This window comes from Haliaeetus leucocephalus, unplaced genomic scaffold (genome assembly GCF_000737465.1).
Source record: "Haliaeetus leucocephalus isolate CR32 unplaced genomic scaffold, Haliaeetus_leucocephalus-4.0 Scaffold848, whole genome shotgun sequence".
NCBI classification, from domain to species: domain Eukaryota; kingdom Metazoa; phylum Chordata; class Aves; order Accipitriformes; family Accipitridae; genus Haliaeetus; species Haliaeetus leucocephalus.
In genome coordinates this window covers 6,015,035-6,038,403 of record NW_010973284.1, presented here as the reverse complement: position 1 = coordinate 6,038,403, position 23,369 = coordinate 6,015,035, and the positions used below count along the sequence as shown (strand labels likewise).

The window sequence follows — 23,369 nt, the reverse complement described above, 5'->3', positions numbered from 1 at the left end:
GACAGACGGAAACTGAGGAAGTCTTGATCACACTGAATCTTTACTACTCTGATATTGATTAAAATAACAACTATGCAAAAAAGCGAGGCAGGGGAACATTTTTTCTCAAGACAGATTTCCATTCTTCCCTAGTTAGCTAAGCAAGTTGCACGATGAAATGCAATCCAGAACATAAGCCATATAGAGATGGCGCATACAAAAATCAAGACTGAAGCTAATTCTCAGCTAAGATTTTGTAGTAACAGTCTCATCATATTTTGATAAGACTTTTTCTTGCATACAAGATTATAAGCCAATCTTTTAAGTGTTGAAAAGTTTCTTGGACAAAGATAGCTGTTACAACGCTTTGTTGAATAAAATAATTGCTCAGAACCTACAGAGCTAAAATAATTTCCCTAAAGGAAAAAAAGTAATCAATAGCTTACCTGAAGAGAGAGTATTGAGCCATCACATTTTAAAATGTAACAATCATTTAGCTAAGAATTACAAAATGTGTCATAACTAAAGTTAGTCATGACAAAGAAATTATACATAGGACCAGTAAGGAAGAACAGAATCAACTCTGCAGGAACATGAAGGCTTAAGAAGATGGGAATAGTAGACAGGAAAATCAATTTATTGCATGATAGATGGTCATATGCAAAAGAGCATGAGCAAAAAAACCCAACTGTGAAGGCTGTGGCTGTGAAGGGGATCAAACCATTATGCATCAGAGTGAATATTTCATCATTCCGATTCAAACTTCCTGTGCAAATATTAACAGAACCACGGAAAAAATTCCTACAGCATACCAGTGTTTTGCTAAAAATACACACAACTCCAGAACTGCAAATATACTTCAAAATTCCTGACTCTCTTAAAAGTCTAACTTCACTGTCTAACCACTAACCCTGAACGTAGACTAACTTCAGGCACACAGTAAACCAGAATGTAGAAGGTAGAGATGGATTTATTTCTGCCTTTTGAACAACTTTATTTAAATTTAAGTTACAGAAAGAGGCATGCAAACACTTTATACTAATACTTAAAAAAATACTTTGAAAGAGTTAATGTAACATAAATCTGTCACTGTAAGGGTTTCATATAGAAGATGTGGTACAGCAGTTTATTCAGCCTAAAGGCAAGACAAGACATGCTCACAGTGAATAAAAGGAATAAACTTAGGGCAGGGGGGAAGGAGACAGAAAAGGATTTTTAAAAAAATAATGTTCTTTTATTAGATATTGAAATTTGAAGTAATTCTGTTTGTGTGGGTTTTTTTAATCTAACACTAAATAAGCACAAAAGCTTTATTTACAAATATGCAATCAGTAAGTGACTGCAAAAATAACAGTGCCTGCCAAGAGCACTGGTGACTCTAAACAAATACATAGGTAGTTTGGCTTACTCAGCAGTGCTCAGAAAAAACTCTAGGAATCAGAGTAGAATATACATTTTTAATGAACAAAAAAGAAAATAAAAAATCAATTCAACACAGAAACAAGACCCTAAAGTTTTCTCCAGCTCTGAAATATAAGCATGTCATCTTAGCCTAGGTCCTTTTTCACTCACATAGACTGTACAACAGTGAAACACAACAAGATTCAACTGAGCTCTCTGAATTTATATAGGTAAAAATGATAATACCATATACATCATCGCTTATTGCAAGGAATTAGCTGCCAGGACAACAACTGCTGGATACCTCCAGTGTGGCACCTTACACCAAAAGGGACGTGCAGATTGTTGCCAATCTATACAATAATTTACTCTTATTTCTGCCACAAATGTACCATCTCAAGTATAAACATTATTGTATACTGAATCAAAATATTATTTGCCATAGCTCATCATCCATCCCATTCCAAATTTTATTCCACGCAATTAACAACACTAGTCTATATTTATCTCCAGAGCCTATGTGCAGTGTGTTGGACTTGCGAAAGTAAATAGGCAAAGCTGTAAAGCATGTTCCTGCTTTTGCTGATTCTCAGCATAAATGTTTCCTCCTCTCTTACCAGTTGTCTGAACACCAGCATGCTACAATCAACTTCCTACTAGTTAGTTAAGATTCTTGCTTGCTTGCCTTTCTTCTCTAAATATGGCACTCTCGTGGGGCTATTGATCAGTGACTAAAAAAAAGCCTGGATGAAACCCCTTTTTCTTTCCTTTCTTTTTTGTTATTGATATTTTTTTAAAAGGTCCTTTCATCTCCTCTACTAGGAAAGCATTACTTGATGGAAATAGAAGAATAATGAATCTAAAGCTGTTCAACACCAAACTACCTAGAAAAGGAAAACACCCCCCTAGAATTCAGCCTCCTGTATTTCAGTGAGGCAGCACACACACGCTCCAATTACTTTCTCAGTTACAACATTGGTAACTCAAGGAAATTCTGTTCCAGTCAATAGCCCTTCCACAGATTATATGCCATTGGGAATAAGGACGGAATTTGACCCACTTCTTTTTAGTCATAAGCACATCAAAATATTATATATATTTTTATAGTCTAAGATTTGTAGCCTCACACTGCTCCTGAAGTCTCTACTTCCAAGCAGTTTATGCTGTTATCAGGAGGGATTAATTTCAGCAGAACTTTTGAAAACCATTTCCCACTTCTCTGGTCATCCCTCCGAACACAGGAGTACCAGTGCCAGCTGAAAACAGAGCAATGTATATTTAGCCTGCAGTGTTATATAACCTGTCTGTTAACAAATGCAAGACACAAAGTAAAGTCGTGTAACCCAATTGAAACAGTTCGTACTGGAGGTTGATTTCCCTTGGGAACTGAAACATCAAGTAAGAAACTGAACCAGTTAAATATAACCTTTTTAAAGGGCAAAAGAATTCAAAGGTAATCAAGGATTTTTTTTTCCTCAGAAGGGCATTTATAATTATATTCCACTTTTATTTATAACAACCCTTTTAATGTTGGTACTACAAAAGAACTCCACAGAAAACCAGCTTTGCTTTATATAACAGGATTCAATCTACACGTGGTTTTTATATGCAAAGCATCTTCTACACAAGCTACACACTGACAAAGGCGCACTTCCCTGAAGAAACAAGGAATGTATTTTCTAAGTGGTTCATGAGGGTTTAGCCATATGCCTTTCACTAATATTGCGGGAGACTCAGGAAGAAATCCTTAACTTTTGCTTTGAGAAAGTAATGGCAAGTGATTACATACGATCCTACTGTGAGCTCAGAATCTAGTGTTTAATTTCCTTTATTATCCTAGAATACACTTAATATTTTGCTTTAATCCACTAATTCCTGAGGAGACAGAAACAGACCGGTTCCTAAAATGATCTTTTCAGCTTCCTTTCCACTGATTAAGCAAGTAGGAATTAAGAAGTAGAAATGATGTGCATGAGCTAAAAACTCATGAACTCAGAACTGCATTTCCAAATTCAGCACCAGAGTGACCAGGTGGTTTGTGATTAATCATTTAACATCCCAAGTTGTCTGTTCATGTTGTGTGAGGACACAACATGTTGTGTTAGGAAAACAACAGTGGGAATTTCAGAGTGGGATCTAGAGGTGCACAAAGGCAATGAGAAGGAAATCTAGAGCAAGAGCGAAGGATAGATTTGGGTGGGCCAAGTTCTCTCACAAAAGGTCTGCTGGATGCAGTAGAAATTCGTCACGGAGAAACCTGCTTCTGTGTATGCTTCTGTCTTCTACAGATCCAGCAGATACTCACACAATATCATACTGTAGTCTGTTGCCCTGGAACAATAAAAAAATTCTAAAGGACAGAGTCTTGACACAGCCAGAGATGCTCTCAAATTACGCTGTACAGATTAAAAACAAGCAGGATTTTCCCAGGTTGATATTAATTATCGATCTATCCCATTACTCATGTTGCCCAAATACTAGTAAATATTACTATACAAGAACATCTGTACAAAACTACCCCACTGAATTTATTCCATGAAGAAAAAAAGTTAATTTAATCTCAGAATTGAATGAGAGACGTTCTGTTTGAACAGAATCAAGCATGCAGAATCCTGCTGTGGATTCCAATGTATATACCTGCTCAAACTCTCAGCAGAGAAACTCTGCATACATGCAAGTGCCAGAGAGAGGTGACAGGGCCAGCTATTTCTTACCCACAACAGGCAATCTGTTGATACACTAAGAAACCAGTATTAGGAGATGCTTTAGTCAAAATGCTGTAGGATATTAATCACAGCTTTGGGGTTTCTGACAGGATGTTTTGATAAAATAAATCTATTTTAAGTGACTGTAATGAAATACTAACTCGTTTTTGAAGGGCTTTTAAGATGTTTTTAAGAAGTTTCCGATCAAAGACTCAGTTAATGTAACCTCCATGCATTAAATATTTAGTACTTATTCAGTCACTTGAGCACTCAGGCATCTTGACATTGTAAAAGTGGGAGAGGGAAATTGAGTTTAAGTCAGTTTTGCACAGTGGGATTTTTCAGTTTTTATGTTAAAATCCCAGGCATGTAATTTTAATACAAAGGGGTCTATTCTTTTACAACAGTATATGCACCACCCATTAAAAGAATTCTTTATGCACCTGCTTAGATGGGAGAATAAATCCTCTATAGAGTTGTTTCAGTAGAAACTGTTGTGCTGGGATTAACATCATGATTGAACATTATTCTGTCTCTGAGCTCTCTAATGGATGAAACCAAAGGCACACGCTTCTGTTTCCAGAACAACTAGATACTGGCAAGGACCACAGAATTTTAACAATGGCAGCTAGGTTTAAGCAAGGCTTTTTAGATATTTGGATTATGTGACTATAAGATATTTCCCCTTTCTAGCATCCCTGAATACCAACAGTTGCTCTTTACTTTTTTCATTTCTTCCAAGGGACATGCTTGGAGGTCTTCAATACAGATCAGGATGAGGGAAATAATCCTATTTTGGGACTTATTAAAATAGATGTCTTAAACTAATAAACTGTAAATTATTAGGGGCCGGATATCCATTCTGGAAATGCAACACTATATATAAATTCTACAAGTTCTCAAGCATCATCTTTCTTGTGAAAAAGTTCACTGAGTGTAGTAGGAACTTGCAGATGACTTCAAGCAGAATGATGACACTCCTGAGTGCATTTCTTGGCTCACTGGCAGAGGATTATAGATATTAGAATATTAAAAATCGCTTTTGAAACTATTTTCATGAACTATCATTGACCCATTAGTATCTAGTCTCAGAATCAAGGTAAGTATTGCGTATTTGAATCCTGTTTGACACAAACACGGTCACATTCAAGTTCTTTAATATGCACGGTTGCTGTAAGGCTCTCATCTTTCACAGTCATTCATAATCTATAAAGAAAAGGAATAACCTTAGTTCCGACATTACCAATATATGGGAGAAAGAAAACCAAACAGTTCTGCGTATCTTTCATTCATCACAGACATTTTCCCAAAACTTACAGTGGCATTGAAGATGACTGGACCCTAATTTGAAGTTCAAAAATCTAAAACTGACCTCTGAAGTAATGGTAGCAATACATATTCCCAAATCTGGTAAGCATTATCATTACGTGACCCTATTTGTCATAAGTGTCTTCTGAATGTTAAGCAAGCACAAAGGCTGTATGTCATTGTGGGCTCATCCGTGACACTGAAAGACAAACAGCTACTGAAAATGTCTACATGTATCTTATGGTAATTGGATGACCTCATCTATTTTTCTCAAAGACTTATGTCCAGTTTTTCCCTGCTTTTACTCCTGGCCATGGCTCTGGAGCTCCTGTTTTCTCTGCCATATTAAATTACGTGAACCCGAGGTGCAGGAAGGTGCACAGTGACTTTACAGGAAACAGGCATTTCTTTGTACATAACATTTTTTATGCATGGTTACCTCTGTATGCACACAACGTGAAAAATTCCTAAATAGTAAATTAAACAAATGAATGCTTACTCTGCTGAAGAAGAAACTGTCAGAAGCTTTCTATCCAAAGAAATCCAGAACAGAAGACAATCCTCACCATATAATTCATGCCCCACTGGTTTACCCACCAGATAGTCAGAATGTATCTACAAGGTACTACTGAAGCAGTTCATATCTGTCTTTCTTTTCTTGTTTTTTTTTAATATTGTTAAGAGTAAAGACCTGTGTTGAAATCATGTAAAGAGCTAACAAATCAAGGTGATACCTGAAGAATTTGGTTCTGTGAAAGCAGATGTCTAAAGCCTTTCTAGAATCTTAGAAGTGAATGATATTCTCAAAACTAGCAGGAAGGTTAGGAAAAGACACAGAAAATATAATAATTTGGTTAATTCTAAAACAACTTTGAGAAAACTTTTTGGATGTAATCTAGGAGAACCTTTGTCGTAATGAAACACCGCACAGGAGAGGTCAGACATCAGATCTCCTTGCATCGCTGCCCCTGTAACAGACATTATACTTAGAAGGAAGGCAACTTTGATGGAGAGAGAGTAATGAGACTGTGACCAATGCTTCAGTGTAGGTGTCATAAGAAATGAAAGAAACAATGGAGGTAGTTTTGATAATAGTTAAAAAAAACTTTAAAAGCCTTTCACAAATTTTATAGAAACTGAATTCAATATTTGAAATACTCAGTTTGACTGCAGCACTTTCAGATGCTCTATAGATTTAAAGAAAAAGAAAAAAATAAAAAAGGAAAGGAGAAGAGAGATTTTCCAAAATTAGCAACAGAAAATAGTTCAAATAGTATTGATTGAAAGACAGGAACTGTGAAAATTATCACATAACATATTTTTCCTTATAGCCATTCGAGTAGATTCCCGTTTATTGTTAGATAGCATGTTTAAACTTGCAACGCATATGACCTTCTGAAATCAGGATACATCCGCATGTAATGCTTTAAGATGCAAAGGAAGAAGATTGGCATGAAACAATTTTCTTCTCTGTTAGAATGAGAGGAAAAAAAAATACAACAGACATCTGAAAAGAAGAAATCTTTGCTATATGTTTTCTATTAACGGGAGAATTGTTTGAGGCCTTTGGCATCCAGGATCACTCGAGTAAACAACATACAATCAGCTTACCCAACTGTGACGTGGTGAGGGTGTCTTCCAGAGAGATTTAACTTGGACTATCCCTGGAACAAAAGCTGTAAAATTTCATATTCATGCTGGCTGCAAACAGGGGTGCAGATGGGTATCCCAAGCATACAGGATATAGTATGAAGCTGTTGCAAGGAATTCTATCCCTGATCACTGTTGAAATGCATCTGCCACCAGTGTTAGTTAAGTGTGGTCAGGGAGATCTGATGACTTGTGGTCGGTTCCAGAGGTTTACTATCATAACACATTGCTTTCATGCAGTAGACTGTGATCATTGCCTTATAATCATTATGAAGTATTTTTGAATCAAAGAAAGAAAATGTTCAAAGTCTAACCACCTTTGTTATTTCTAGTAAATTTCTATGTAATAGCAATTCCCAGAAAAGCCCAATGTTCTGAACTGTCTGTGCACGTGGGCTCCCTACTCTGTTAACGGTACATCTCTCATTGATGTTTCCCAATAGCTTATACAGTGTGTGCCGCTGTCAGAGTACAGGCTATCCTACATCCTAGCACATGAAGCAGATTTCAAATTACATTCAGCAACTTCTGAAACTAATCAAAGAAGGTATCTTTTGTGAGCTAGTAGTTTGTGGATGTTAATCACCACCAGTCCATGATCTTTGTAAACCTCTTGTGATTCAGCATTACTGCAGGTAAAGTAAATCGCTTGTGACAGTATCAAAGAAATGAGAGCTTATCTGCATTTTTAAAAATATATATACATAAAAAATGGTCACTTCCCTACATTATTTAGGAAAAGGGATTACGGAGCAACTACTTTGTGGTCACCATATGCAGGAGAGAACTTGCTTCCTTTCAGAGTAACTTTCCAGATGGAGCATGTTAGGAAACTTGTGTCATTATTTGGAAATACATGAAACTAGGGTGGAAATAATTTCCAGAATCCAGTTTGTTCCCCAGGCGTTAAAAAATGAACACAGGTGCACTCCTTATTAAGTAAGTCAAGATACATGAGATCAGGAAAGGATTTTGACACGCAATCCTCCTTCACTTCTACCAAAAGCGTGCTTGGCTGATACTGGAGATTTTGGAGATGGTTTGTAGGTATTCAGGAACCATCAGTTTACTTTCCTTGGTACTTACCTAGTGGTTCATACTGACATTGGCAGTAGATAACAAAGGAGGTGGTTGTCATCCAGGAGCTTTGCAATCCATTCATTTTCCTTTTTTCCAATTTAACTTTCTAATGAGTGAGTGGCTTACTTATTTCATAATATACATACATAAATTCATTGTAGTTCTGAAGGAAGTCTAGCTCTCTAAAAGAAGAGTTTGTATTTATCTGTATTTCTCTGGGAAGATGAAAAATCTGAGATTTCAGAGATCACAGCTATTCTGCTTCATTATTGTCATAGCAACAAATGATCTTGAAGCACTGTATGCAACATCTATAGCCATTTGTAGTATAGCTCTAGCTACTAACTTGTTTTTGTTAATGGCCGGCATAAACTAGTCTCTGTACTCTTTGCAATTTAATTGATGAACTGCATAACAAATGGTTATAGTTAATAAAATTATATTTTGCCATCTGTGTCCAGTAATGAGAAAATCTGAATTATAGGAATGAAAAAGAATGAAGTTTTCTGCCAAACAGATCAATGCATCCCACCTCTTTGTCAGCATTAAATTAGATGTTATCTGTTACTGCATATCTCTCTCATTGGTTGCCACGGCTAATGAGAATTTCAGCCAAGATAGACATATAGGAATTCTGTTTGACCGTGAGGAATATAATATCTTTTTATCTTTCCATGAGTCTGTGTAGTATGAGTCTACAATGTTATTTGGTCTGAGTGCATCCAAGTCTCATTTATGGGAGGACAATTTTGTTCAGCTCTGCAGTGTTATTTGCTGTTACAAAATCTTATCTATTTCTATAAAAGAAATCTAGAGGATATGTGCAGTTTTATTCCTAAAGCTCTGAAGGATTTCAAAATCAGCTGGAGCTGAAGGCAAATCTGGCGCTGCCACAGTATCTTGTAAGGATGATTACAACAGCAGAAAAGTACACCTTTGAAACACATATTCTTTTTTCCCGATTTCACATTCTGAGCAGTTTGTTCTCTTGAGAGTGAGAATATATACTACCTGGATTCTTCATAAATATAAAGATGCCACCACAATTAAAAAACAAACAAACAAACAAAAAAACCTTTTATAAGTTCTCTGGGACCCTACAATATTATTAATTCCTATAAGAAGAGATGGTCCTTGCACAGAAGATACCAAAGTACTTTATGTTGATAACTTGACTGCCTATAAAGCATGCTAAGGATCTAGACGATTTTCTTGTGCTTTAGAGAGCAAGGCAAACTACAGGCAATATGGAGATTATGCATTTCCACTCACTGTAGACAAAGAAGATGTAATGCTTTTGAGCACCCCGTTGGGAGTAGTAACACTATTCTTGTTCTACCCATTACCTTTCAGATTTTGAAATATTCATCGTTTGGATTAATATGTATGTCCAGGTGTACGACAAATCTTGATGGGCCTCACTGTATTGCCAAAACATCTCCTATTTTTCCAACACAGTACCATCAACATCTATTTTAGTCTTCATCTGTTAATCTATGAAGTGCCATTAATCAGTCATCTCTGACATTCCTATAAATTTTCCATCAGACATAACACCTTACTGGCCATTTTTCATTCTCAGGAGGCAAATAAGAAAAACAGACTTGAGGTCTTGAATCACATGAACTGTGCAAAATAGCAGACTCCATTTCTAATTATTTTCTTGAACACGGTGGACCATACTTTGAAAAGCTCAACAGTTGCAAATAGGGCCTGGTTTCCAAAACATTAAACTTCTTTTTGGTGTGTAACTGTCAAAAGTTAGGCTTCAGTTTTGTGTATCAGGACTTCGGAAAGAAGAAATTTGTATTTTCACTTTATCAAAACTGTATGGGAAAATGTTGTGCGAGCGCCTGGAAAAGACAAGTCGAATGCACTGTCCATGGTCCCAACAGCAATACACGACTCGATTCTGAAGTGAAACTCTGTATAAACTAACTCTGTTTAGTATGGCTAACTTCAGAAAATGAATGCCAAAGTCTTTACCACAGGCTGCTTCTAAATGATGCATTTTTCTGCAACAGTGTCCTTCCCTATAAAATGACACTACAGTCAGAAGAATGTTATGAACCTTAGCTCAGTGACTTTTATGCAGTATTTTGGAGGCTGTCAGAGCAAGAGTTCTAAAAATATCTGAGTTTTCTTTAATGATAGGCATAAGACTTTCTCTCATTCCATGCTGCAGAACTGTGCGGCATTCATAAATATGGGGAAGACTAGTTAATATTTTAATTCTAAGCAACTTGGATTTTAAAAAAACAACAACAAAAAAAAACCAAAACCCTTTAACAATGTGCAGCTGTTATTAATGAACTAAGAAGCTGATTAAAAATATCATGATGGATATTAATGCATTATTATAATCCACCTTAATGCAGAAAATCGAAATGGAAAAGAAATACATGTATTATAAAATCCTGAAGGCTTTAGATTTTGAGAAAGTAACAGTACTCTTAAAATTTAACTAATTAAGACTAAGTGCAAAATTGGATGCAATTAATGGGAAATTCAAAATAAATGAGAGAAAACTGATTTCTGAAACTGATTTATCTTCCATGCACACTTATGAAAATTCCTGAAATGGATGGTAATCTCTCCTTTGTCTTCCTCCATGTTACGCATTTATTAGAACATCAGATAAGGTAGTTCAGAAAAACAAACACCTTCTGTAGAAAGGTATGTCTGCAATTCTGGGGAATTCTGAGTGAAAACTTTTGACTGTGGGCTTAGGGCTGATTTTTTTTTTTTTTTCATTGAAAATGTCATGTAACTGAGACCTTTTCAATCTGTGTTCATTTTCTCAGATTGTTCTCTGCTGCCACAGTATGGTGCTCAGCTGCTGTTTGAAAACATGAAAAAGAGGATCTTTATCAGAGAATGCAGTTCTTTTCATGTACCAATATGATTGGTTGCCATGTAAGATCTCTTTTAAAGAGTATTAAAAAGTCTTTAAGCTGTATCTTATATTTCCTAAGAAGTGAAAAAACAGTTTTCAGTTAAGTACCTACTGCTTTACATTAAAAAGCTCCTGTCTCCTCATGTTATTTATATGTTATTTTGTCTTCAAAACAAAGGTAAATATTGCTTTCAGTATTTGTGGGTAACAGCAGCACTTCGCCAGGAGCTAGCATTTTCTAGAAATACACTCTTTCTTTTTTTCAGTACTATTATGATCTCCTAAAATAAAATACGTTTGAATGTCTTAAGGATGGCACTAGCCTCCCTTGCACGTAAGTTTGATGCCCTTCTTCATTGCACTATTCTGTGATTCAAAAATACTTACCTAACAGTGCAGAAAAGTAAGGGCCATTAAAATCACACTGCAGTCAAGAACGGATCACAGGCTACATACAATATCTCCCAGCTATGCTTCCTATAAATCTATTACACTGTTGTGAGCCTTAGCTCTTCTCTTCAAGCACTTATATTCAAATACTTAGAGTCAACAGTAAGGATGCACTTAGCCAGCTTAGGCCACCTGAACTACACTTGGTCTACATTATCTTATAACCTGCATCAAAATCTCTTCTTATTTCTTTATTTTCTCATTCTTATGTGATATAAAGATATATCCCAGATTCCCTTCTGACATACCAGCTGAAGTCTTTTTAGAGCCAGCTTTCAGCTTTCAAGGCTTAAGGACAGCAGAGATGAGGTCTTACTGAACACGCACATGGCAAGGACAAAGAACTCCAAGATTAGCATGGATCTCTTATGCAGAAGGCCTTAAGTGCACACCTCACTCATACACTACACAAAGGACTGCTGAGCAATGGCAGGATTCGCTTTACACACAGACATTCAAGCATATTTATAGAGAACTGCAAAAAGGGTTGCAGAATACATTACCTGAACCAGCTTCCCCAACTAGATGTGGACAAGTGATGAAGTATCCAAAAATGAGGTGACAGACAAATAAATGCTTCCTTAAATCAAATTTGAGAATTTTTTCATTTGCTGAGTTATTTTGGTATTATCTATTAGGCAGATGCCATTACAAGAGGGAAGATGAATCTGAAGGGAGGGTGGAGGAAGGTACGTAGAAAACTCAAACCCTGACTGACTGTGACAAAATTTTTTTTTGTTTATTTTTTAATGTTTTATTTGTTACATTATATTTAAAGTGGGAGTAAATGGCTTGCGGTCTTACATGCAAGTCTTAAATATCTTGTTCAGTGGGAATTTTGTAATACTGGAAAGTTATTTGAAACCATATCTACCTCATTATGAATTTGTTTTATTCTTACACTACAAGGAGTGAATGAAGTCACTGACCAAATCCATTGGCTACCGGTAACTGGCAAGTAAATTCTTTCCATATCCTACAACCAGATTTCTAATTTAGCTCTCAGCTTCAGTGGTGTCAGTATATTGGAGGTAAAGGTGAAATGTTAGGCAAGCAAGTCCATGGGAGCTTATTAAAACAAACATGTAAAAGGAACTGAAATATAAGTCAACCAAGAGCCAGATCCATTTACATTCATATAAGACTGAAAACGTCATTACTCCTCTTTACTTTGTAAGTAGGTTTGGCTGGAAACACTGAGAATCTGGGCTTAAAGTCTAGGATTTTTTTTTTTTTCCCCTGTAGTTGTTATAGTGGTAGTACAAGATAACGGCAAAGCATCAGGGCACCAGGCCTTGATCTCGCAAAGTGTTGATTGTTCTGACCTTAGAGCTTAAAGGCATTTTTACACACATTTAACTTGATGCCATGAACTGTGCCAGTGACTTCAACAGGACTATTTAACATGCTTAAGTTTAAATCTATGCTTAAGTGTTTTGCTGGATCAGGGCCACAATGCTCAGTTTACACAAATTATGTGAACAAGATTTTGCCTAAGGTATTTAGAGATTCCAGTACATTGTATTTACATTATATAGCTAGTATAAAGCTAAATCAATAAATAGTTCTTTCTTTGGTTAAATTAAAAGGCATAAATCCAAATCCTTTGGACTTAGCAGACTTCAAAATTGTTAGATAAGCCTTCAATCCCAAGGTCTCAGCCCTACAGGTAATGTGGGCCAGGCTAACCATCTTCTGGGTCTACAGTCAAAGAATACAAATTAAAATACAACTCCAGCCCCACAGATGCATTACGCAGTCACCACTCAGGAGATCTAAATAGAAACCAACTCAAACATAGTCAAAATCCCAGCAGAATCAATGCAGTAAAGTGCTACAGGGCAAATGTAGCTAATAGCTCCACATAGCACAATTTCCCCTACATGCAAGTACATTCAGCATTACTATCAACATGGTAATTATTGCTTAATGCTGTGCTACAAAAGAGGGAAAACAAATTTCTGTAAATAGAAGTGAAAGAAGAATTACTATATTCTAGGGTTTTCACAGGTTTCTAAGGGCCATACGTATCTTCAAAATATCTGAATGTCCTTCAGGGCAACCAGGTAAATTTTAAAACCATAAAAAGCTTTACATTCATGTATATACAGGACCTCAGACTTGCTTTTTTGATGGAAAAATATTAATTGGTTGTACTATGTTATTTCCCAAGCACCAACCAAAAAAGGACTTCTAGTCAGCAAGGCACCAAACACGGAAAGGAAAATAGGTGCTCCTTGTCCCCAAAAGCTTAGGGTGCAGGAACTAAAGGCAGCTGCCCAGATCTAGGGGTTGAGCTGACTGTATGGACAAAACCAGTTTGTTTCCTATTAGGATTATAGCTACCATACCAAGCTGTGTGGCACCCAACCAAGCAGTAGAAAATGCTGAGGAAAGGAATGAGTAAAATCTGCCCTCTACCTGAAATTTACCATTGCCATGAAACAAGCATTCAGACCCTGAAATGCCTTCCTGCACTTGGGCGTTTGTTCAGATATGTCAGGACAACTGACTAGATCATTAACATTTCCTCTCCAGGTTGAAGCCTGGGCACACCACATACTACGCCAGCTTCTCTGGAAATGCACATGTACGTAGTAGGGGATGGAGCAAAGAGGGAGCACAAATGACATAAGGACAGGGAAGACAGGTCGTAGACCAGGACATGAAGTTACATGAAATGGCACTGAGATAGGGATATTGAGTGTACGGAGGAGAACGTGACTACCTCGGGCAGTCCTGGTATTTAAAAGATCTAACAGCTGGTTTGGATTTTCCCTTCACAACTCAAAGAGAAAAGGGGAATGAATGGGAAAGAACAAAGCAGAATAATTGACATAAGAGCAGCAAACAAATGCCAAAACTTCTTTCTTGTCATTAGCTTAAGGAAGTACAAACTAGATGGAAAGAAAAGGGAAGGTTAGATATGAGGCAAAGAAAGGGCAAGCCAGATGAAGGACAATGTGGAGTAAAGATGAGATGAAGAGCCTGACATGGAAACAGGAAAAGCCACGAAGCAAAAGGCCAACCTGCACAGCTATAGAAAGTCCAGTGAAAACTTCAGAAAGGTCACTAACTTCCCAAAGGTTTCCCCATGTGGCTATAGGATGAAAGGGTGCACCTTGGGAGCTATGCAGGAAAACAGTTTGTATAGAGTAACACCACCACATATAATTCATTTACTGTCATTCCTTTCAGGAGGTTTTCTTCTCATAAAGTGGATCATAATATTTTTTCAGCAGGTGATTTCTTAACTGATTCTTTATGCTCGAAGCTTCTTTTTTGTGAAGTTCCAAGCAGGTTTTTTTTCCTAAGAGTTTTTAAATGGACAAGGGTAGTTATAAAATGCGAGCTGCAAAATTGACTTAAGATTTGAACCCTGCTTCCCAATTTAAGATTTTTTACTCATAGTTAGATAAAGAACAATTTATGCAAATCCTTCTGGAAATTATTTTACTATATGAAACAGTGCTCTTTCTGCAATTTAAGAAATAACCGGCTTATAAATTTAGTAACCTTGCACAATATTAACTGTAAATGATGGTTTTATTGAGTTTGTTTTTTCTAAAACTATATATTGCTGCCAACTTAAACCGAAGTATTTCTTGTTTCTACCATGAACAGTTGTATATATCCTACAGACAGATGGCAACTTTCAACAGTAACATAGTTTCGCTTATCTTTCCCTGTCTATGATTCCCACAAGCCAGTTTATCTCCCAGAACTTCCTTTAAATTCTAATGAAGAAATGTTCCTTAAAACTGATGGTATAGAATAGCTCCCTGTTATTTTGCATGTTATCTATATAATTTCCCTGGTAGCACACTGTGCTATTATATATTATAAATCATATTTTATTTCAGAAAGAACTGTTGGTTATTTTTAGGTTCAACTGTTATTTTTAGGTCCAACTCTACTTCTGCTGATATCCAACCCAGCTAAGAAAATAGCTGTAGGAACACTTAAAATGTCCCATGCAGTTTTGGGGTGACATCCATATTATGAATGTTATGGGAACAGCAGTACTATACGAGTAAATATATACATCACTGAATAAAGAGAATGTGCCGTGAACATATATGTAGGTGCACTTTTACATTCTAGAGAAATAAGAAGTTGGGTTTACTTTTTTTAAGCCTTATTTCTGTGGCCTTTTTCAGATCAAGTAAATTGCCACAAATTGCATTTAGATGACATTTCAACCTAGTTGCAGTCAGATCCATTGGAAAGTACAGTATCTGATACCAACATGATTTCAAAGGCATGATACATCACACCGAAGCCTTTAACGTCTGGTTTTTTCGAAGATGAAGAGTATACTTTTCTTTTACAGAACTGTTATTACATAACCTAACACCGAACGCAGAAATGGGATATTTAACCTTAGAAAAATTGTCTATTTTCTTTGCTTCATGCTTTAAAACAGTCATAACTGAGCAGTTAAAAATGGACCAGTAGATATCAGTAGAACTGATCAACTATTTTTACTGAGGCACCCAGTCATTTAGACAGTAAATAAGGGATATTTGATCAATGAACCAGCAATGTGACATCTGGTGTGCAGTTTCACATTCTGCTTCACTCATTCTGATCTCTCTGATACCAGCATAAATCAGGAGTAACTTACGTAAATTAAAAGCACACATGAAAGTGGTGTGGAGTCAGAAGGAAGCACCTTGTGTTCCAATCTGTTTCACTCAGTATCTCATGTCTGACTTAAGAGATTGGCTCACTTACAGAGCTCTACATTAGACATATTGCCTTCTTGTTTTAAAATATGTATGTTTAATATTTAATTTAACAGAATTCCATATTCCAGTCTCAGTGTACCGTGGAAGTCCCTTTGAGGCTTGTGGTTTGTATGTGCAGTTGCAATTCTCCTCAAGTGTAATTTGGAAGCACCATTGCCTAATGGCGTGAAAGGAAATATCTGTCTCCAATTAATCTTGGTACTCTTTTGAGTGAGTAACAAAAATACTGCCAAGCCAGTGGCGATTTGTAGAGTGGGCTTTAAGAGTTGAGCCAGACTCACCAAAACTCATTTAATTTATTATTTGTAATAGTGGAATACCCATAGAGGTACAGGTGTCACCAATTGTCCACACACTTCAAGTATGCACAGCTAATTTAGACTGCCACCTTCAAATGATGACACACTCAAAAATTTCACCAACTCTGAAATATTGGTTATAATGCTATACATAACTGTTACTGCACGAGACCATATGTCATAAAATAGGTACTGTAAATGTAAACTGAGCCTGTGCTTATATTTTCACAGAAATATAATTTTCTTTTTCATTATATTATGCTGCACAATAGCATATAATATATGCCGAGACAACAGACACATCAATAATATGCCAAAAAGTAATTGCACTATTTTAAAACATGCTTACAGATTTTGAACTTATGATCTGTTGGGACAACCCGTAGAAAGTCTGAAGTTACCTAAGGCCAAAAATGGCAGAATGAAAACGGCAGTTTAAGTGACACCTGGGTGACCATCATAGCTAGCTTGCAGGAGAGACTATTTTCAAGACCATTTGGCACATCTAGACTTTGGGATAGCTCCCTGAAGTAGAGAATAAAAACATTAGAAGGTCAGAAATAGAAAAGCTAAGTTACCCATTCACACTGGCAATGGGAATCTTTGCCATTTGGCTCTGAACCACTTTGCCATTCTGCATCCTAATGACAATTACATGTCCCATACTGATATTTCACTTTCAATTTTCATAGAATTAGTGAAAGTATTTAAGGAGTTAATGGAGGCATAGTACTTTCTTTAGAGAAAATATGAAATTAGATTAGAAATTAGATTGCCTTGAAAACATTACATGCAGCAAAATGTGCACTCAGAAAGCCTTCAGGAGTAATCATCTAAGCATGGTTTCTTGTGACTTGCATTTTACTGTTCCACGACAAAGAAAAATAAAAAAACCCCCAAAGATCTGTGGCGAGAATCTGTTGTCTCCAAGAGGCACAGTTCAAAGTTTCATAATCCAGGAGAAATGAAATTGTTTCAAACCGTTCTCCATCCTCACAATCGCAAACTGCTGCAGGGAGCTGTAAAATTCCCCTGGAATGAGCCAGAGCGTATCGGTGGCTACACGGCAGCTCAGCAGACTTGCCGCAGCCTTCTCCTAACATGTTACCCGGCTTCAGCCCCGTGCCCAGCATGAGGACTTCAGAGTTTGTCCTCAGACTGCATCTTTAAGTTACCTTTCACCATGTGCTACCAGGGGTATCGTCTCTTTGCCAGGAATAGAGCTTTTAAGGGCCTCTTTATGCCAATCTGATTCCTCTTATCTTACATAAGAGGCCAGAGCAGGGACAGAGCTCGCTTTCTTAGCTCTAAATCTATCCTATATGGCACGCAATTCTCTAAAGTACAGCCAGCTTCTGCTTTGATGAAGCACTGTGCAGTGAAGACTGAAGGATCCTGTTTTTCACCATTTAAAGATGTATGATAGCAACAAAGCTCTATGTTAAAATATTTAACTCGCAGAGAACTTATGGAAATTGTCTATTCAAGCTCAGCAAAGACATTAAATTACCAAGCTGTTCTAGGACAGTTGTGTGTGGAGAAAAGCCAGAAATGCTCTGAGATTGTAATGTTACTTACAAAGATTACAGCATGAGCCTGATTCAGAAGCTTTTTATACAGATCAGCATGGTGAGCTGCAAAATGTTACCATCTCAATTTCTGCAAAACATACTGTGTGTGTACATATAGATATAAAATCAGGACTTATACACAGCACATTTCCTGCCACATTTTGAATGGCATCTGTTTGTTTAGTTTGCTGAAATATGAAAAATAATGTTTAGCAACTACTGGTAACACAATGTTAACAAGATTTAAGAGTATAGCTCTGTCTGTCAAAATGCAGATAAAAGACAAATCCTTCTATCTCAGTGTTTTAATCAGGCAGATCAGGGTTTTGATGAATATGCAAATGTGACTGTTTATACACTATTTTCAGAGTGAAAGGAAACAAATTCAGTTTCATTATAGAATTAATGACAGCTCTGTCCTCTAAGATTAATAATTAAAACCCTACAGGCATTAAGATGATAGTGCTCTTTCCTCCCACCCTCTGACAATTTTACTTTTCTATTTTTTTAATAACCTTTTCCCTTATAATTGTTTGTCCCCCTAATTGGAATTATTAATAATTAATGCCAGTTCAGGGATATGTAATAGTCATCTTTAGAACAAGAACTGTACTTAACTGACAAAAGGGTTAAAAAACCACTTTCTTTTGTTAGTTCTGTTTTCACACTTCTCCACGAGTTAATTTTTTCCTCCAAGTTTTATGCCACCATAGGGATCTCAATGGCCTGCTCTAAGGCTGGCAGCCTTTTATTTATTCCAGTGCAGGCTATACATATAATTTCATTCTGATTTTCACAATATATGCTGGGATTCTTTGCAAAGTCCCAGCTGCTGGGATCAGCAGCCTTCATAGGAATCTCAGCTTTCTTTTTCCAACACACCCACTGCAAATTTAGACCAAATCAAATCTCAGAGAAAAGATTAAGAATGTGGGACAAGCACACTATAAAGTCTGAGAATGCAAAAGTGAAAAAAAAAAAAACCAACCCAAAACAAAACCAAAAAACCCCACACCAAACAAGATTTCAGCTATTATTTTTTAATCTGATGATTTCTGAGTTGATATGGGAGTGGCTGAGTCATGCTTTCCAAATCCTCAGGACAGGCAAAAATTTCAGAGAAGCATTATAGCAAAGTGAGCAGAAGTTCAGCCTTACCATTAACCCTCCTTCCTGCACCAGAAGACCTATCACATTTCATTTTCATGCGGCCACTAGGATCTATACTGAGACCACTGAACCCCTTTTAATTTCAAACCACCAAAGCAGGCATTTTTACAGGTAAATAAAATAGGTAGTTTCTGTCTGTTTTCCATTACTTTACCAAGAAAAGCTATATTCTATTTCCAAAGACATGTATTTCCTTCTGAACAGAAAAGCTCTTCCAAAAGAAATGGACAGACTACTCTAAAAATCCCATTTCTTCAATAAAGCTGTTTCAGTTTCATCTTTTAATGTCTTTAGAGGTGAATTGATCCTACATGGGAATTTAGCATTGTCTTGTATATTGCAAAGGAAATATTTTATGTGAAATTAAATTAGCATTTGTCTATATTTCACCACACAGGTGCACTACCTCATGTGTCATTGATAGCAGTAAAACAAATACGTGCATGTGTGTACTTTAGCAGGGATGATGAATTATACTCTATAAGCATTTAAGGGTAGACATTCATAATGAAGCCTGCTAGATGGCAAGCATACCTATTACTTACCACACTGAGTCCTAGCAATTCTCTGCAAAAGTAGTCCATGTTCCTCCTTTGTAGGTTGTCAAGATAGTGCTGAAGGCGAGTATAGGTGTAGGGGTAGCAGTAAGCAAATTGATAAGTGTCATCCTCTCGGTCGAAGCAAAAAGCAAATGACATGACATAGTTCTTCCTGTGGTCTGGGCAGCGATAGTAATATACATTTTTAGAGGGTATTCTTTGCCTAGAAAACAAAAACAACATATATATACATTGACATATATATACATTGACATCAGAAATCTGGACAAAAGGGCTATGGTGAGATTCAAATTTCTAGAGCCAACAAAGCGTAACAGCTTGAGCAGCTCAGGAGCTGGCGAGCAGATCCCGGAGCCTGTGTTTCGGAGCACTCCTGCAGCCAACCTCCACGCCAGGGGCCCGTGCATGGCACAGCTACTGTGCTGGTGCACCAGTCACCACGGGGACTGGACACTCTCTCCAGGTGCCCAAGCTGGCAGAGTCACCACAGGGGGGAAGAGCATCACACAACTGGAGAAACCGACTCCCGTGAAGCGAGGAGGATGCGCCGGCAGTTAAGCCGTCCTCTGCTTCGCTACCAAGCTGGTGCGATTGCATACCGCTACACAGGCTTCAGCCAAACCTCTGGCTGGAGTGTGGCTACATCATTTCATACAGGTCTAATTCACCAGCACAGAGATGTGGCATAATTAACGAAGGAATGTCAGTACAAGGCAACGTTGACAGAACAGTTACTGAAATTCAGGACATCTTTATATTTTTATTTTCCTTAATAGTCAGGGGATATATCGACACCTAGCCGATGAATGGAGGAAAAGATAAATTCCTCAGGTGAAAAAAATCAAACCCAAAAACCCAAACGAAAAACTTCAGGTATAGAAAATGACCTGGTCCTAAATTAGAAAGCACAGGAGAAAAGGGTGTTTGGTCCTGTTCCAAATTGGATTGCTGCCCTCCCCGAGAGTTCTGGCTTATCTGACAAGATAAAAATGAATATACATGATGGTAAATAATTATAATAGAGACATTTATGTCATTGTTATCAAGCTGGTATCTGTTTGAGGAATAACAAATGTCTGCCTGCCATCTTTCACCCAACTTCAATTATTCTGTTATTTCTCAATAGAAATGAGTAATATTTCAGAGGTGGGTCAAAAACTTGTCCTATGGACTCAAGATGTTCAATATTTCTGTTTGTACTTTTTCTTCATTTTGTAGAAGGATTTTCTAGCTTTATTTAGACAGGAGATTCTCTAGTCGTGCCATGCACTTGTAATTTGATGTAACTAACTTGCCAGTCATGTTTGGCAACAAAACACTATGGTCCTGCAGACTCTAACTGATTCAATTACACGACATTATAAACAGGTCTCATCTAATGATTGGAGCAGATCTCAGCTAAACTAGGATCATGGTGAGGGAAAAACACAATAAGATTTACAGACATAGCAGCAGTAATGTGCCTCTTTGTAATAGTTCCGAGAAGCTGGTCTACTGCAGAGCATCAGTTTTGGCCTTTCATTGCTAATATGAGATAGAGGACAAAACCCTCTCATTATGCAGAAGTACGTGTTTGCCAATTAGCAGCAATTAAGAAGTCTGATCAGCAAGACTTAGGTTCTACAAAGAGAAACAGAAAGGAATTGAGATGTTCTTGAAAAAGTACAATAAAGAGCCAGTAATGCAGTTAATTAGACTTGAAATATGAATTTATTTGCCCCTTTTATTGCCCTGGTTCTTGAATTCAAGGCTTCAAGAATTTACTTCAGCATTTTTGGTTAAATAAGACACTTGCTTATCACTAAGATCTGAAAATGATTTTTAAGCCACAAATATGAAGGACAGAAAAACAATTCTTTTAATTTTTTTTTTTTTTTTTTTTAAAGTATCAGTAGGGGGAAAATGCCACCAGCAGTCTGCACGGAGTACCCTAACCTAATAGGTTTCTCCAGTATCTTAACATATTTCTATCATTCGCCCTTACTCTGGAGTGCTATAGGACATCCCTCATTTGATCTCAAATCAAGCAGATGATATGGCAGTGGGTAAATGTATTCTAGCTCCCAGTCCTCAAACCGTAATGCAAGTTTAAACAGTATGTTGCTGAGTTGTTGAACTTTATTTGTTTCCAAATTAGCATGGGAGAAATAATAGAGGACAAGCCTCACTCTATGCTATAAAAATTTCATGTAAAATGAGACCAATAGGAGGAAATTCAGGATTTTAGAAAGGCTAATGCTAATTGAAATTCATCTGCTGAGAGTTAATGTTTAAATGACACATAGTTCTCCTTGGTTCAATAACTTTCTACTTTTAAGCAAGTTGAAGACAACTTTGTTAATGTATTAAAGGCACTTTTGATATTTCATTCCCTTTCCCCTTCATTATAGAAGCTAAGCATCTGTTTTATTATCCACTTTGACACATCACTTTATGGCTGCATTTGGCTATTATGGCTAATCTTGATGTCTAGGACATCTGGTATTGACATTTCACTATCTGGTGTCTGCCACAACAGCAGAAACCATCCTCAGTTCCTAGGTTTAAATTCACCCTCTCAGGGCAGAAAGTGCCCAAACTCTTAATTCAAACCATATCTTCCAAAAATAATTATAATAGTACTCCTGTCACTGCTAATCTATTTTTATCTCTCCTAGCACTTTGTCACTGCTAATCTATTTGTGAGTCATATAGAGAAAGAGAGTTAGTGTTTAGATACCAACAACACGTCTTTACACACAGGAGTCTAATCAGATTGAGATCTTATCGGGGAATTAAAGAAAAAAAGAAAAAAGGGAAAGAAAAAGAAAGAAAAGAGACACAGTGCTAGATATCACCAACTGAGTTTTTGATAACGAAAAGACATTGCTCAGTTCTTGAATTAACCTTTGTGTCCTAGACGCACTATTGTTTACTCTTTCCCTTTTTTGTTCTATGCCTTCTGGAAAAGGACACCCACACACTGTGGCAGCAGCTGCTCCTATTAATTTAAAGCTATTACAAAAATTAAAATTAAACCCAATTACTTTGGCTGGTTTATAGCCGGGGAACGGCTTAGTCTGATTGTTCCCTCTGGTTATGGACAAAAACAATATTCCTACCTACAGGCAGCTGCCAGTGGAATACTAATGCATCTAGGGCCTGGCAGGGACAGATTCAGAATGCAGAGTCTAACTGCATTTCTTACTAGAGAAAAATATCTTATCGTGGATCTGCAGAAATGCACCAACTTCTTACACTGTAAGTCACAATGAAGCTGATTTGCAGTTAGAGGTAGGAAAGCAAAATGATGGTAGAAAGCTTAATGCTCAGATTTGTCATTTTGCATTTCCAGGCAGCTCACACTAAGAAATGCACCCTGCTAATTGATACACAACTGCCTGGATTTCGGAGCTTCTGAATGGTTATTTAAAGGAGAACCACCCCAATTCTAAGTACAGCCACAGAGAATAACATGCAAGTGACTGATTTCCAGTCTGATTTTAGAAATGTATTTGCAGAAATGAAGCTTGATATTTTACATCACTTTGAAACAAATTCAGACTGCCT

General features: G+C 37.0%; 1 protein-coding gene across 1 annotated transcript in view; it reads right to left on the bottom strand.

Moving 5' to 3' along the window:
- Window positions 1–21,122, bottom strand: part of AGBL4 (ATP/GTP binding protein-like 4) — a 580,767-nt gene extending 559,645 nt beyond the window's left edge. The window contains exons 1-2 of the mRNA XM_010582707.1: window positions 21,112–21,122; window positions 19,806–20,022 (exon numbers count right to left, since the gene is read on the bottom strand). Coding sequence (XP_010581009.1) covers window positions 19,806–20,022; window positions 21,112–21,122 — 228 coding nt within the window. The remainder of the gene's footprint in view (window positions 1–19,805; window positions 20,023–21,111) is intronic.
- Between the last annotated feature and the right edge of the window lie 2,247 nt (window positions 21,123–23,369).